Source organism: Taudactylus pleione, unplaced genomic scaffold (assembly GCF_031769625.1).
Source record: "Taudactylus pleione unplaced genomic scaffold, aTauple2 ptg000129l, whole genome shotgun sequence".
Lineage (NCBI taxonomy): Eukaryota > Metazoa > Chordata > Amphibia > Anura > Myobatrachidae > Taudactylus > Taudactylus pleione.
Window position 1 is genome coordinate 14432775 of NW_028284531.1, and position 17413 is coordinate 14450187.

The window sequence follows — 17413 nt, forward strand, 5'->3', positions numbered from 1 at the left end:
CACTTGTTGCAGTGGGATCTTTTTAGACAACATGACAGAATTTTAGATGACTGTGCCAAGAGAAAGAGAAAACATGCAGTATAAAAATGATAATTAATAAACAATGCACTGCCTAGTAATGAGCTGTCAGCCTCTGAGTTAATGAGCAGTGAAGAAAATGGAGAACAATTGGGCTTTTTAAAGACAAAATGAGGCTACATGGAAGGGCCATTAAACGCTCTCTTTTATTTGTAAAGCTGAAACAGGCTGTGAAAACATCAGTACAGAGATGAATAATTGTAAGACAAATAAGCCAGCACCTAAATACATTATAAGGGCATCATGTCGGTTATCAGGTGACAGTGCATGTGTTATCCCTGCAGAATGGTAGTTCCAGTGTGGCTCTAGATTTGGGTTTTGCTTGTTTACCCCATCCCTCATCTACTATAAAGTATAGACTATTTTCTCCTGCATTAGCACAGAAGTGATAGTCTCCTGTGTGATCACTGTAGGGAAGGAACTATTGTCTCCTGCATGATCGCTGTAGTGAAGGAGCAATATTCTCCTTCATGAGTGAGCGCTGTGGAGATGGAGCGATTCTTTCCTGTGTGTTCACTCCGGTCTTCTGTATGATCACTGGAGACATCGATGGTCTCTTGTGTGATGACTAAAGAGAGCAATTGCATTCTGAGTGATCACTGTGGAAAGAGAGAGGTTGTCTCGTGTAATCACTGTGGAGAAGAAGAGGTTGTCTCATGCGTGATCAATGAGCAGAGAACATTTTCCTCATGCTTGATCAATAAAGGGAGAGTGATTCAATTTTGGAAGATCACTGTGTAGGAGAGATTGTCTCCCATGTAATCACTGTGGTGAAAGAGCAATTGTCTCCGGCATTATCACTGTGGAGAAGGTGTAATTGACTCCTGGGTAAGCACTGAGAAGGAGCAATTTACTCCTATATAAATACTGTGGAAAAGGAGTAATTGTTTCCTGGGTAAGCACTGTGGAAGAGGAGTCATTGTCTCCTGGGTAAGCACTGAGGAGAAGGAGTAATAGTCTCCTGGGTAAGCACTGAGGAGAAGGAGTAATAGTCTCCTGGGTAAGCACTGTGGAAGAGGAGTAATAGTCTCCTGGGTAAGCACTGAGGAGAAGGAGTAATTGTCTCCTGGGTAAGCACTGAGGAGAAGGAGTAATAGTCTCCTGGGTAAGCACTGTGGAAGAGGAGTAATAGTCTCCTGGGTAAGCACTGAGAAGGAGTAATAGTCTCCTGGGTAAGCACTGTGGAAGAGGAGTAATAGTCTCCTGGGTAAGCACTGTGGAAGAGGAGTAATAGTCTCCTGGGTAAGCACTGAGAGGAGCAATTGACTCTTGTATAAACACTGTGGAGAAGGAGCAATTGACTCCTGGGTAAGCACTAAAGAGAAGGAGCAATTGACTCCTAAATACTGTATAGAAGGAGCAATTACCTCCAGTCTGATCACTATCTAGACAATATGTGCATTTCTGCATCTGAGAGATCCTCCCTGTTTTGTTTATTCATTTTTGAAATATTTTCTTTTTGCATGATCTCCTTGAAGCAAATACTTTACAAGTGTGACATACAGATTTAAGTGCATTACCCAGCTGATGATAAAACACAAAAGTCAATAAAGTGGGCATGCTATAGACTATAGTTTAGACTACTCTTCTCGGAATATGTCATTAATAGTACACAAGACACCTGTGTGATTAATTTCTTTCGCTCAGATACAAAAATAAGCTACTTGTGTAACAAGACCAATCGTACCTTTAAACAGTTATTTATTTATTCTACTTAGATTGTAACTGTCGAACTATGCTGACTTCCAGCACCATGCAAACCTTTATCACTTGACACTTCCAGTTCAAGCAGGCTGCATAGAGTTCAGTGTTCTACAGCAATAGTTACTAAACTAGTAGTTACAGTGTTACTAAACTAAAATTGTTACTAAACTAGTAGTTACAGTGTTACTAAACTAAAATTGTTACTAAACTAGTAGTTACAGTGCATATCACTTTAATCAGAATCAACTGAAATGAAGCTGCCAATTATCTCTAGGAAGACTTTACACTGGGATGATTTGAGAGGTCTTATAAGATGGAGATATGACCTAGGTTGCAAAGGAGCTGCCACTCCTTGTGATCATCTCAGAAAGGCAGGCAAGTTCAAACATGATGATCTGCTGTGCAGATGCGCACACTCGCTGAGAACTTGCCAGCAGCTGAGATTCACTTCTCTGTAGGTCTTTGCAGAAACCTGCATACATTCATTAGGCAGCAGTATGAAGCAGACAGTACTGGTAGTAGAAGACATCATGATTCCTCTTCCGTGTCACATTCCTGACACCCATATTATTATTATTTGCAGTATATAGTCACTATACAACACAAAGCATGTTTTTTCTCCTGCACTTTCTTTCTACACCTTGCAGTCACCCTCCAGACATAAGCCACCATACTTATGTGGTGGTATTCGAGAACTCTGCAATCTGTTCTGCTACTATGAAATTGATGTTATCAGTTATATAACGCCAAACTTCAAATCAACACTTAAATCTTCCGGTAAAAAACAAAACGCAATGCTCCAATCACAACATTTCATTGCATGTAAAACAACATTTGCAGATAATAAAAAAAAGAAATAAAAAAATTTCAAAACATTTTACCTTAAGGCATGGATGCAGTATATACAACGAGGCATGTTCTTCCGATCGTAGATGTCTGTAGTCTCAGGGTAAAAGATCTGCATGAAGTTAGAGTTTAAATGATGAGCTAGTTAATTCAGAAACAATGGAAAGCCTCCTTAAAGAAAATGACTGAGACACGTACCTTTGGGAGGCCAATCTCAGACATTGCATTGAGCCACTGAATCACATTGTCTGTGTGTCTGAAGTGAAGACCGGTGGCCTGAAATATAAGAAAATGTACATAAAACCAGCATTCAGTAGCCTTTTTGGGAGCTACAGTTGTTTATCAAGTGTAGTGTGAGCACATCCATACCAACACTGTCTGATATAATTGTGCCAATTTATGCATACGTCATTAGCAGACATTGATTGTACTCCCAAATTTATCTGTTGTACTGTCTTTATTGAGGGCATTTTACAATACCTAGAGGCTAATGTAGATTTGGACACATTTTGTGTCAATAATCCAAGTTTAAAATGTGCGCCAATCAAATATGTTAATGTGAATATACTATTTCAGCCATTTCTATGGTATATGTAAAATATTAAATTATTATCTTTATACCATCCATAACGACAAACTAGAAGCAAAAATACAAGATGGTAGCAGGTGGAAAAGCCCTCCTACGTGGAAACAATCCAGAGATGTGTTATAATTGGCTCTTACATTCAGAGATGGTATTCACCATGCTCATACAGGATGGTAATTAAATGGCGCCCGTGTCACCCACTACTAAAAAGCAACAAACATTTGGCTTTGTGTTAAAAAAGAAAAAATTATATACTGTAAAATATAAAGTTATCAACAAGGTAGAAACTGCTTATATAATCATTAACCCCACTCATTTATTGTAGTTACTGTAGTTCATTCACTACATGCTGCTCTCATTGAAAACAATCTACCTGTTAAAGCATAGAATATCCCTGCTTACATTGTATCTGGTCTGTTCACGATCATAGATCTTCTTCAGGGACACAACTTTTGGGCTGAAGAAGTTTCCAAGTTTTGCCAGATAGACTCCGTTCCGGAGACCCTCCTCTAGCTCTGTAGTAGGGGGCAGATCTTCCAGCAGGCAGGCCTCCATCCACCTGTAACACGTAACATCCAACTTATTGTATGTGCTGAGGGAGATGTACAATACTATTAATGTAACAGCTTTATAGAGCAGTAGTTTTTAAAGCTTCACTAGAAGACATAATAAAATAAAATGGAACACAGTACAAGGGCAGGTACAATAGTGTGGTAACCTGTGCAATTTCTATGACAGACTTTGCATATTACAGCTACAAATGTGTCCACACACATCTAGCCTCCTTGCGCGCTAAACAACCCTTCTAGTTGCGCCGCCATGCTGTGGCGTGACTCCATAGCGCAGAACAATTTTTCAACTTTATACCTTCAAATGTGTCTTATTTGCATAGCGATGCGAATAGTTAGCACAAGCAGCTTCTGTCGATTAAAATGATATGCAGCATGTCTATGCAGTGGTGTCACAAGGGGTGTGTGGGCCGCACCTGGGTGTCACCCGCTACCAAGGTGCAGACACCCCCTCAGTGACAGGAGCCGGGTGCTGCACTGTATAATAAGTGCAGCACTCGGCTCCTGACAACTGTGAGGGAGCCGGCACTGCACACAGGGCCGTCCACACAAAACCACTAAGCACAACTTAAAACAGAACATATGTTTTATGATTTTGAATACAGGCTATTGTCTTATAATCAAGCATAAATTACAGTAATGATGACAAAACAAGGTTCTCACAGTAGCTCCACCTTTAGTGATATTCCTTGCTCAAATCAATTTAAAAAATACTGGTTCATGCTATAAAAGCTATACACACCAACGATACTATCCAATTTAACATGGTCTGCAAACGCAACATAGCTAATAAAAAAGGCACAGCAGCGCCTCTTTTTTTGAGATGTCTGAGGACAGCCAGTGTGAGTAAAGGCATTCTCCTGAACGTCTATGGGTGCACAACTGAAATTGTTTTGACTTTTAGATCATCGTTTGGTTTGGCAACTGCATTGCAATTAAACGAGGTGTGCCTGAGCGCCTAGTTAGAACTGCAGGTAAAATTATTGGGGTGCTGCTGCATAGTAATCAAGAGCTCTATGGTATAGGGGTTTTAAAGAGAGTTAGGAATATTTCATTAGATTCAAGCCATCCTAACTATTTCGTAACTTACTGTCAAAAAAGAGGTTTAGAACCTTGATGGCACAAACAGGGTGTTTGCATGACAGTTTTTCCCATCTGCGGTATGTTTGTTGAAGTGGAATAACTCAGTAATTTAGTTTGTGTATAGGCCGGGTTATTCCACATGCTCTTTTGTTTCTGTTGTGTATTGTGCTGGTATGTTTTACGCTGTAATTTCGCTCTGTCTTGCTGATGACAATTTGTAGTGTATTGCATTGATAGTAATACAGACCTCTATTTGCAGGACAGTGAAAAGTATAGCTCTACAATACAAGGTTCTTTATTCCAACAATAAAAGGACCACTAAGCCTAATACACAAGATGCATAAACAAAGTAGGCAGTAATAACATTTACATGGTTGGGTATGAATACCGACAGTCAGGATGCCTTCTGTCAAAATGCAGACAGCGTTATCCTGATGCTTGGTATCCCTCCCCTCTAGGTTCCTAAACCTAACCCTCTCCACCCGGCACACTAATCCTAACCCACCCAGTTAGTGCTTAGACCTAACCCTCCCCCATTGGTGCATAAACCTAACCATCCCCCCTCAGTGCCTAGCCCTATTCCCCCCCCCTCCCAGTGGTGCCTAAACCCCCCATCCCCAAAGCCTAACCCTAACCCATTGTGCCTAAACTTAAATCCCCCCCCCACAGCTAACCGCTAAGATGCCCTGGCTTACCTTCGATCGGGATGCTGTCTGACAGGATTCCGGCGTTTGTATGTAGGCTGGCGTCGGGATTTAGCCGCCTGTGTTTAGACCTGGGTCGGGATTCTGATGCTGGGATTTAAACAGACGGCATCTTGGCCGTCGTTATTTTAACTACATCCCATTTACACATATAGGGGTCAATCCAATTAGCTGCGATGTACTTGCGGGTGCGAGTCATCATGGCAAGTCGCACTTTACGGCTGCCCAAACCCACTGAAAAGTGCTGCAAATTCAGGAGGAGAGAGAGCCGCAAGGGGTGCGAGATGAGGCGCTGCTCTCTGCATTTTAACGACGTGGCAACAGCAACTCGCACCCTTCACGGCTATTTGGATTGACCCCATAAATTTATATATTCTGCAGTGTTCGGCAAATGGGATTACTGGTAGCAACACTGCTTTATGAGGAAAAATATTTCCCTCTACAATCACAATTTTGTCTCAAAAACATTTGTATGTGTTACCAGTGATTCTGTTATATAATCAAACATTACACTTCAAAAAGTAAGAGAAAGATCATGACCAGCACTTTAATATAACTTTTTAAAAGGACCCAAATTAGTTATTTGCCTTACTAATTCGACATTTCTGGCCTTAAGCAGGGAACCTATGTGAAAAATAACACATTCGTCAACAGAGATTCTCATGTACAGCAGATGGCTGTTCAGAACAGTGCGCCATTCAGCAACCATTATGATTGGAGAAAATGTCAACACTAAAAAATAGACAACATAACATACTAGGGGGTAAATATACTAAAGTGAGAGTTTTTAGAAGTGAGTTTTAAAAGTGATGTTGCCCATAGCAACCAGATTCCAGCTATTATCTTCTAGAAGGTGCTAGTTAAATGTTAAGTAGAATCTGATTGGTTGCTATGGGCAACATCACTTAAAACTCACTTCTAAAAACTCTCACTTTAGTAAATTTACCCCTAGGCCTTCACCCAAATTGGTGAGTTTTTTGACTAATCCTATTTCAGTTAAACATGAATTAATCAGATAAAATTAATTATATTTGTCTGGTCCAGATAACAATTACTATTGTTCAATAAAAAGTATTTCCATCAATTTCACTTTTAGGAAAAAGATGTAAAATCAGAGTAATACTTATATATAACAGATGTACAGGTAGTCACATATCACCTACACTAAATACAACAGAAGCAACCATTTTGCACACCAAGCCATTCTCACCTCACAATTTCTCCAAGACCCAGTGATTGGACACAAGTAATGAGAAGCTGGCACTGACTTTCTAGGCACTATATAACACCACAAAATATGCACTTTTATTTTTTTTTACTACATTAGTCTTCTTGAAAAATATATTGAAAAACTTTAGCATTGTACTAATTGGAAACGTCATACCCCTTCAGTTCTAGATAAGTAGATACGCAGACAAGTTCACCATTTCTGTACATAATAAGCAACATGTTTATGTCTTCATTAAGATGATATTTTTTGTTCAGACTCATTCACCCAAGGGTATTTTCCTGTCTACTACTGAAAAAAAGGCATGTAAAAAAAAACCAACTTATTTTCAACACATGTTGCTGTGCAGACCAGGCCATTTGTGCAGACTGGGCCTCTGCCAAAATCAAATTCTTGGTCTGAAGGGGTCCGAGAGCACAGAGCTGCCTGTAATGTCACAAATGGTAGACCGCCAAATAATTCAAATGGAAAGATTGTCTTAATGCTGCTTCTGATTGTCCAGTAACGGATGGTCAGAAATACAAAGACATCTTGGAGAGATGCAATTTGGGTTTTTTGCATGCCTCTCAGTAGTGGGCACCCAAGGGAGCAATTCAATTGCTGCTCTAATTGGGCAAAAACAATTTTTTGCTCGCAGCTTCCTGAGGTGGAGAGCAGAAATGTGTGTAAAGTCTGTCTTGGTCATACAAACCGTACTGTAGGTTGGGTGCCCTAACCAGTACTTTAGGCTAGGTACACATCAGATCAACATACAAAAGACGCGATGATCACTCCAATTTCCCTTCATTCCAGAACAACTATTTACAGTGTACACATTATGCAATCTTCCGAACGACAGCACAATATAACATGTCGGAGCATTGTATCCAATTAATATTTTTTTCCTGTACACACTATGCAATCATTGTGTAGATCACTGGCAGTTCAGGTGATGTCTTCAGAGGAAAGGTTCAACCAATAAACTGTATCTAATGGTCTACCCGCTCACCGTACACACTGCATGATGTTCACCACATCGTTCATGACATCTTCCCATCTGACATGCAGCAGATAAGATGTGAAGATGCGATGAACGACTCACGGGAACACGCGATTGAGCGTACACACTACGTAATGTGAAAGAGGACATTCCATTTTGCCTCAAAACGACATTGTCCAATATATCGCCCAGAGTGTATCCAGCCTTACACGGTGCTTTTAAGCGCAACAAGCTCAATAATTAATGGGCACTAAAAACATTTTAATTGCTCCCTCAGGCGTCCATTAATTATGGCCGCCCAAAAACAACTGAATCACCTCCAGAGTTCAACTTATGACCATTTCCAAAAAAATACTGAATACCAATTTATTAAAATAAACAGGGTAATATTCTAGACTATATAGTGTCACATGAGTTAGGTTTAGGGCTCCCGTGGGGGGACTTAGGGTTAGGCACCCCCCCGGGAGGTTAGGGTTAGGCTAGGGGGAGGGAGGGTTAGGCACCCCCGGGGGGAGACTTAAGGCTAGACACCCCCCCGGGGGACTTAGGTTTTTGTTGGCGGGGAAGGGGGGGTTAGTTGTAGGCTCTTAAGAGGGGCGATTAGGTTTAGGCACTGGGGCTTTGGGGAAGGTTAGGGTTAGGCTCCCCTAAGGGAGGGTTAGGGTTAGGGGGTAGAATTAGGTTAGTGAATACTTACCTAGGGATGAACGGGATTTTCATCCTTATCGGTATGCCGCTGTCGGGATTTGAACCGCCAGATAGGGGTCCGGCGGTAAATCATACCGATTCCGTTCAATACGGTGCCTTTTGCATGTTTCAGACACGTTTCACATGGACAAGTGCATTTTGACCAATGTATTAAAAGCATTCAAAACATACAAAAGGTAATAAATACATTTCTGATTCCCCCTCACTCTGATTAAGTTGCCACATAATAATGAACAAGGGAGCATTTCATGAGAAAAGTAAGAATGAACAATGAAGGGATTCGTCCTACGATATGCTTTGAAGTCACATTTCACTCTTTCCACCATGCTATTTTCCATTGACACCATGCATAACACATAAGAGCAGTAGGTGCAGACTAATTGGCTACAGGTCCCAAAACAACCTATAGCAACCATTCATAAAGCAGCTTTCAGAAGCTTGGTATACTCATAACAATATCAGACTAATTAGCTGTGGGTTACAGCACATTTGTTTTCTAGAACTATTCTATTATAAGCTCTAGAGATTTAAAAAAATAAGCCTCCGTGAATCAAAAGAAACACAAATAATATTAAACTTAGTAGCATCAGTAATTCACACCATAAGCATACTTGGCGGCTCTTTGAACCTCCTCCAGGCCATCTTAAACGAAAAGTCTAAGGAAAAAGTGCGGTGGATTGTGAAGACATAATTTGTATCATCATGGTCGTCACCCTTGGCAGCGCTACAATGCAAATTGTGTCATCAAGGCCCTGTCTACTTTCTTACGGGGGAATCTAATTTTTTTTTCATAGCCGTAGCTCCAGTCTAAATTTACGGTAGATATTGATTTGTTTGTGCCACTGGTCGTGAGTGTCCATTGCTTATCATGGATGTCGCGCCCAAATGCAAAGTGCACACTACTCAGGAAGTTGCACAGACGCCAAGCAACACAAACAACTAAATACCGTAGCCCCCGTCACTTCGGACGGGAGCAGTGGCTGAGAAAAAAAAAAAAATGTAATTCCCACCTCAGAAAGAGAAGCGGGATCAGGGAGACTGGCCTACTCTCCCGGAAGTCAAGAAATTACGCAATCTTTACCAGGAGAGTAGACAAGTATGACCAGAAGATAATGTCTATTTTGCATTCTTAGAAGTGAAGCTAATGTTAAAGGGGGTATCCATTTAGCGATATTTGCAGGCGATTGCACGATAACGTCAAATTGCGCATGTATCGGGCACATTTAGATCGGAAACGACCAGCGATGCGGGTGCGCTGGTCGTTTCCGACATGTATCATCTCCCGTACATGCTAGTCAACCTTACGATCACATCAGGTTCAGCATGTACGGGGATGATGGATGTCCCTACACTGAACGACTGAACATTCAGTAGGCACATCACAGACATAGAAACGACAGCACGATTACAATGTCGTAATCGTGCTGTCGTTTCTATGTCTGTTAATGGATAGGCACCTTAAGTCTCAACATGCCCAAGTTATTTTACAAAAAAAAATAAATTGGAAAACTAAAATAGTGTACACTGTGTGAGTCCAAAAACATACACTCAAAGTAATTTATGCTCACTGATACTTGAATGTAATCAAGCCTTGGGTAATATTCCACGGTTACCAGCCAGTTATTGCAGATAGCACTGGTGGCTTTCAATCCTTCTGGTTACTCAAAGGGTTACAAAAAAAACAAAAAACAAAACATAGGGCTCCTCCAAAATTGTCCGTGGGCTCGTTCACGATGATCACGTGGGCAGCCCGAACACAAACGCAAAAGTGCTCGCAGCCCCATAGGTCTCCGAGCAAAATTGTGCGAATTTGGGATCAGAGTCAGGTGCGAGGTGAGGTGCAGTTGCTTGCATTTTAACGCCGTGGCAACGGCAACTCACACCCTCTGCAGCTAATTGGATTGACCCCATAGTGTCTACTGTCGCATATGGTGAATAGAACAAAAATAAATCTTTCATGATGGTATTCATCCTTTATAAAAGGTGTTAAGCCGCGTATTCACTAGGCGATTAAAATGAGCGATTGAACTAGAACGACATTGTTATTGTACAATCGCTCATTAATCGTTCCCAATCGGGCACTAAAATGTTGAAAAGGACCAGCGGATGCACGCTCCCGCTGGTCGTTTTCTACATCAATCATCGCCAGAACATGCCTGTCAATCTGCCGATAATGACAGATTTGGCATGTTCGGGGATGAGGGAGGATATCTGCACTGAACGACATATCGTTCAGTGTAGGCACTACAGGGGATGAAGAACAACTGTAAGATTACAATGTTGTAATTGTACTGTCGTTCCACTATCTGCTAGTGGATGCGCAGCTTAACTCACCTTGGACATTCATTTATAATCACAATTTTCTGTAATCCTTTCTGAGGTTTGAAAGCTACCAATGCAATATTACTCAAGAATCAGTGTGCATATATCATATTGAGTGTAAAATTTTGGACTCATACCGGTATGTATCATGCATCTCATTTTGTATGCGATACATACCACCACTTAACGCATGCACAGCGGTGTTTATTAACGCCATATGCATGTAGATTTGCGTTTAAAACCGCAGAGTACAGTTCTTCCAATAAGAGCTGGGAGTCCTTTTGCGCATACGTCAGAATAATGGGAGGGAATTTTCCGTAAAGATGTCCATAGGCTTTTATTAGGCAAACACCATCTATAGATTGCCTATTGGTTGCAAGCTCTGGAAAGTTGTGCATTACGGAGCTTGATACATTTGTAAATGCGGTCCAACCTCAGAAAACTGCAATTTTCTGAGGATTGACCACATTTTAGTGTTAGTATATCCTACCCACAGTGTATACTATAGTTGTTTTCCTCTTATTTTTTTGTGAAATAACCCAAACTTTGTATTGTATTTTTCCAGCGCTGCTTCAGTCTCACAAAGTAGCTGGATCAAGTGTGTGCGCAAGTTTAACAAAACACAACTTTTATCATCATTTCTAAAATTATTATTTTGAGGTCATTACTGGTACATTTCCCAATACAATAAGTAACAAACATAATTTCCATTTATTATGCAATGTTTTAACCATTAAAACATGTAACATATTTACATTAGTCATCTACAGTACCTAAGGTATATTTGTTTGTTGGGTGTATATGTTTTAGTAGTTTAATTTATATTTGTTTTTTTTACAACACCCCTGACAACTGATGGTTAGGAGAAAAGTTACATGTCTACGGATCCACTTTTCAGAGTACTTGTAGTGGTTTGACTCTACACATGCAGCTATATCAGGCCAATTTGGTGATCGTAGAGACAGTCCCGTGCGGCCAGCCTAAGACCATGTTGTGTATAAATATAGGAACATGTGACCATTCTTGCATTCCAGTGGTTTATTTACCACAGTTGCAGGGTGTGCACGTCACCCTGGCTCATGAGGCAATGGGGCTCTAGGTCTTCATCTTGATTTATGGGCTTACTGCAACCAGAGTTACATTGCCATGAAGAAAGGCACAATAATGGGAGTGTTCTCCCTCGGTTTCAATTTACAATAATCCCCAAATCAGTTTTGGTGTTCCTGCTCCCCATCCATGCCCCCACTAGCTAATAACAGATTTATTTGCACGTACAGTATGGGCTGCCGTGCTGTGCCGAGCAGGCAAGAGTGAGATGACATCAGGATTCCACTTAAAGGTTGCATTGGTAAATTTTAATAGACTAGTTCAAAAAGGCTGTAAAAAATACTATGTGAATAACAACTAACGCTGACTAATTTATTTTATTAGAGTAATTTTAGGGGCTTCATAAACGTGTAGCAATAAAGCGGATTTTATGCAGATGCTTACCAATGTGATGGAAAGTCCCCTATAGCCACAATCTAGCTATAAAAGGAAAAATAATCCGCTCCTTCATTAAATATTGGCCCAGTAGGAAAACATTTAGTTACCGATAATCCAGCGTGCTGGTTCATGCATTTGCAAAGGAACTGAAAATCCGGACTATGGCCATCCGTTCCACTAAAGCTGGGTACACACCTATACAAGCGCCGGCCCATTCTCTCGATTTCAATCTGTTCGTTCGATATCGAAAGAGTGTGTATGCACGTTCGATCCTGATTTGTCGGATGAAAACTGGTGGAATCGGAAGATCGCATCTTCTGTGCAGTTTAATTTTCATCCGATTCAACAGGGCATGGTCATACCAAAGTGCTGTGTATGTCATGCGATTGTACACCAAACCTGGGGCTGCCTCTCTGGGCGTGCATAATTAAACTCTGGAAGTTCAGGAAGCATTCTGTGTGCCACGCTCCTCTTCATATACATATTCTCCATTTTTTTCCCTTTACCCCACCACCTACTTGATAGTGGACACAAGCATAAGTCCTTCCTTTACCTTAAAACCTTTACCCTACCACCTATACAGCAAGGCTTGGCTTGGCTAGTTCCACAACTTGCTGGGCTTAATTTTAGGTACACCCACTGTGAGCGCAGCCTGGAATCTGGAAAATGTGTACGCTGGTACAATCATTTGCTTGCGATATTTCGGCAGTGCGGGATCGAAGGTCGCACATTGGATTGTATATGTGTGTACACGCGTATCAGGACTGTGATCGGCACTTCCAAATGGGAGCATTGTCGATCGAACAGTCACATCGAATGTGTGATTGTATAGGTGTGTACCCAGCTTAAGTAACAAAGAACCATATAACAATGACAAATGAAGGTTTGTCATAAATCGAAACTGAACATATCTTATTGTCAGCTGTACTATCTCTTGATGCACAGGGCAATGCCCTATCGTCTGTAACAACACCCATTTTCACCCAATAAATGTTTCAAGTGTTAAATGCTAGATATATCTTCTCTGCTACAGAAACAATTTTGCAAAGTTAAAAACAGAACCGTTCTCTTTGCCTGGATGTATAAATGAGCAGTGTTAAATATATTTCCTTTGTTCATATAATTTCAACATATGCAACTTGTGTAAGATTCCACTTGTTTATAGGTCAAACATATCTATCCAAGTCTATTAATGAGGAAGTCAGGGACTGGATGACATGCTCATTATTCTCGTGAACTTCTGAACAATTCTGCCTATTTTTGAATAGGCAGAACCCGGCTCCAAATTGTGATCACACCTCATAGATTAAAAATAAATTAGTATTTCAGAAGTAAAATACAAAAATAAATAAAATCAATAAACTAATTGTACTGAGCTTTATTTTGTCCTGAAGACATTAGAAGACAGAGAACCGTCCCACAAGGGAAAAAAAGGGCAACTATGTAAATTGAAGACATAACAGGTCAAACCAGTTCCAAACAAAACAATCCAGTTACACAACCTTCTAAAACCACAAATAAAACTATACCAAACCTTGAATGTCCTTAACTATGCCTGTAACAAATGTCTTAAGAACACCTCTCACACAGGAGACAGATCCCATTACTTAATGTAATATTCTCACTACAGCACAATTCTAGCATGGTATTAAAACTTGCAGCATGCTCTGTCATATTGACCTAAAATTAGCTGCTGGAGGAGACTATACGTAATCTGTTACATGTAGTAATCCTTCTGAGCCTCCGGCAACATCACAGCTCCTGTTGCAGCATTCCTAGGTTGCCACACCCACAGCTGCAAAGCACAGCACCCAGAGAGTGGAGACCAATCTGCTAATTACCCAATCCCACAGGTCTGCCTCAAGCTAGTGGGTAATGCCACAATATGGCTGCCTCCACTGTGCAAAAAGTCTGCTCTAAATCGCTCACCTTAATGAAGAATGCCAGAAGTGAGGACAACATTTACGCCTATGACTGCTTCCTCAAATACAATTAAGATGTCCAACTGTTTGAAATGTAATAAAAAAAAAAAAAAAAAACAGGCCAAACTATTTGATATATAGTTTGCTGGGACCTTAGAAGTCATGAAGGGGGAATTCTCAGACTGCATGTCAGACACATCAGGGTGAACTTTTATTTCCTGAACTACTTCCGAGACAGCGATTGTACATGCAACAGGAAGTTTTTGGAGAGGAGGAGAGATCAGGAGGTTACTAGGAGGAAACATGGGTCATCATTTGTAAATTCCCAAGGGATCACTACAGGAAATAGATATAGAGATTTGGACAGATATATGCAATAGAACAAATGGATAGTATGAAGCGCCATCATTTATTTTCCAATAAAGAGACATTTTCTTGTAATGTCCATTTAGGCATCTTCCCAAAAATGTGAAGGAACACTCTTCAACTTGTCCAAAAGCAAATTAAGTTAGACAATTTCTAAAGAATTTATTTCAAATCTAGTTTACAATTTCAAACTTTTTATGGGGTTAATGATTTTGGCTCCATTGTTAATTATGGAAATAAATAGATTAAGGGAAAGTGCCAGCAAGTAAACAAGAACCAGTTACTGGCACCCATACGCCAGCCACGCCCAAACTGGATGCATTTCACATATTGGTTTACTCAATAGTAGTAAAAAAGTCAATACTACGAGGCATTCATTAATTAGCTATGTTCTGTAATCCATGTTGATTATATAACACTGAAGGATAAATAGAGGTCACTGGTATTATTTCTATACCTGAGGTTGCTTAGTCATCTGTAAGGCCAGGTGCACACAGGCATCATTTTAAGCCGTCTCCTGTCCATCCTATTTTGTGACAGGTGAACAGGGACGGATAATCACATTAGCAGTGAAGTCTATGTAAAGCAGGAGCTGCACACAGATATTGAAGGAGATGGAACGGTGACCATGTCCTAATTTCCATACTACTGTAAATAAGCCATGCACCCTGAACTTCTCCATCACTTATCTCAAAGTACAAAAAAAACAAAAACAGAATGCAGACAAGAATTATATAGATGGCAATTCACACAGCATTTATTTTGTATTCTAATTGTATCTGGTATTAACTGGCTTAAGCTGGGTACACACTGACTGATATATTGGCCGATCAATTGATCAACCTACATATCTGGTGCCTGTCGGCCAGAGTGTACCAGCGATATGCCTGTGAATGACGTCATTCACAGACATACCACACAACCCCCAGCAAGCGGAACCAGCAGTCAGAAGCAGATGATGATCGCTCAGTGTGTATGAACGACTATCTGCAGATATCTGTGCAGTTTGTATCCACCTTAAGAACAGTGCTGGATAGTTAGTGGCCCAATGGCAATTTGAGGACATCAAGAGATTGAAGAGTGACCATTGTGGCCAGCACATTTTCCCTACTTGCTGTCTTGGATGTTGCCTATGGACTGTTCTGCCATTCATAGACTTTAGGTTATTCTAAAGTGTGATGCAAGTCATGAGGTATGCAGTTACCATGGGGGCCTTCCAATGTTATATGCTGCTCATGTGCACTTCCAACTGCTTAAATTGGCATCCTGAAAATGTGTCTCAGACACGGATGACAAGATACTAGTTAATATGTTCTGGACAAAGTGTAATACACCATAAACTAGAATAGCCAATACAAATCTGCAACATTTTAATAAAGCTTGTAAGTGTACAGCTAATGGTACATACACACTGTCAGATTTGATGAACAATTGAATGATTGAATGATTTTTACAACGATCTGCACAAATCCATCAACGATGACCGATTTCTGACAGTATTAAAATGAATGATATAGTCAAAATCTGACTGCAAACACAGTCGATGTCAGAGATCGTTATCTGACATGCGGGAACGCAGATCGTTCGTAGATGCATGCCCTACATGTCAAAGATATGAACGATTTTTACAATCGTTATTGTTCATATCTGATAAGAAATCTGACCGTGTATGCGCACCATAAGAGAAGTTCTAGACAGATTTGGTGCCCATGTCAACTTAACAGCTACATGGGCCCAAGAACATTGCTGTGTAAACTGTCAGTAAACATTACACTATGCCACTAGCAATTGGCTCTGGATGACCTGAAGTACAGGGTCTAAATGAAAGGTCATGGAACCCAGCATGAGTGAGTGACTTTGTTGTGGGGACCCCGCAGGTTATGTCCCCCAGACTATACTTCCAATGTAGCTGCAGACGGACAGGAGAATAATTAGACAATGGCTGAGGTCAGGGCTAGAATCTCAGATACAAAATCCAAATACTAGTACAAGACCAGAGGCAAGTAGCACAGGATCATAATCAGATTAAGTAAGGATCAGGTCATGGGCAAAATGTGATCAAATGCAAAGCGGACTCACAAAAACAGGGAGGCCCAGCAGTGGCGTAACTAGGGTATATGGAGCCCACCCTAAAAAACTGAGCCCACCCTAGTATGTGTGCGCGCCAAAGGCACGTGGCGAAAAACTGGCTACATGCCACAATGGGCGTGGCCACTACAAAATGGGGGCGTGTTAACATGACACCACCGTTTGTCACTCTGGGAACATTCCTTTCCATTCCATATGCACCTTAATGCCCACTGTAGTAGTACCCCATATGCAGTGCCCCCTCATGCAGTGCACCCCTTATGCAGCGCCCACAGTAGTGCCCCTTATGCAGCACCACTTACAGTGCTCCCCCTATGCAGTGCCCCAAAGTAGTGGTCCCCCCTATGCAGTACCCCCCAAGTAGTGGTCCCCCCTATGCAGTACCCCCCCAAGTAGTGGTCCCCCCTATACAGTGCCCCCAGTAGTGGTCCCCCCTATGCAGTGCACCCAGTAGTGGTTCCCCCTATGCAGTGCACCCAGTAGTGGTTCCCCCTATGCAGTGCACCCAGTAGTGGTTCCCCCTATGCAGTGCACCCAGTAGTGGTTCCCCCTATGCAGTGCACCCAGTAGTGGTTCCCCCTATGCAGTGCACCCAGTAGTGGTTCCCCCTATGCAGTGCACCCAGTAGTGGTTCCCCCTATGCAGTGCACCCAGTAGTGGTTCCCCCTATGCAGTGCACCCAGTAGTGGTTCCCCCTATGCAGTGCACCCAGTAGTGGTTCCCCCTATGCAGTGTCCCCAGTAAT

At 41.3% G+C, this 17413-nt stretch overlaps 1 protein-coding gene across 1 annotated transcript in view; it reads right to left on the bottom strand.

Moving 5' to 3' along the window:
- The window catches only part of IQGAP1 (IQ motif containing GTPase activating protein 1), a 178705-nt gene that overhangs the window by 79720 nt on the left and 81572 nt on the right, over positions 1-17413 (bottom strand). The window contains exons 3-5 of the mRNA XM_088472861.1: positions 3617-3773; positions 2827-2904; positions 2664-2740 (exon numbers count right to left, since the gene is read on the bottom strand). Of these exons, the coding sequence (XP_088328987.1) occupies positions 2664-2740; positions 2827-2904; positions 3617-3773 (312 nt within the window). The remainder of the gene's footprint in view (positions 1-2663; positions 2741-2826; positions 2905-3616; positions 3774-17413) is intronic.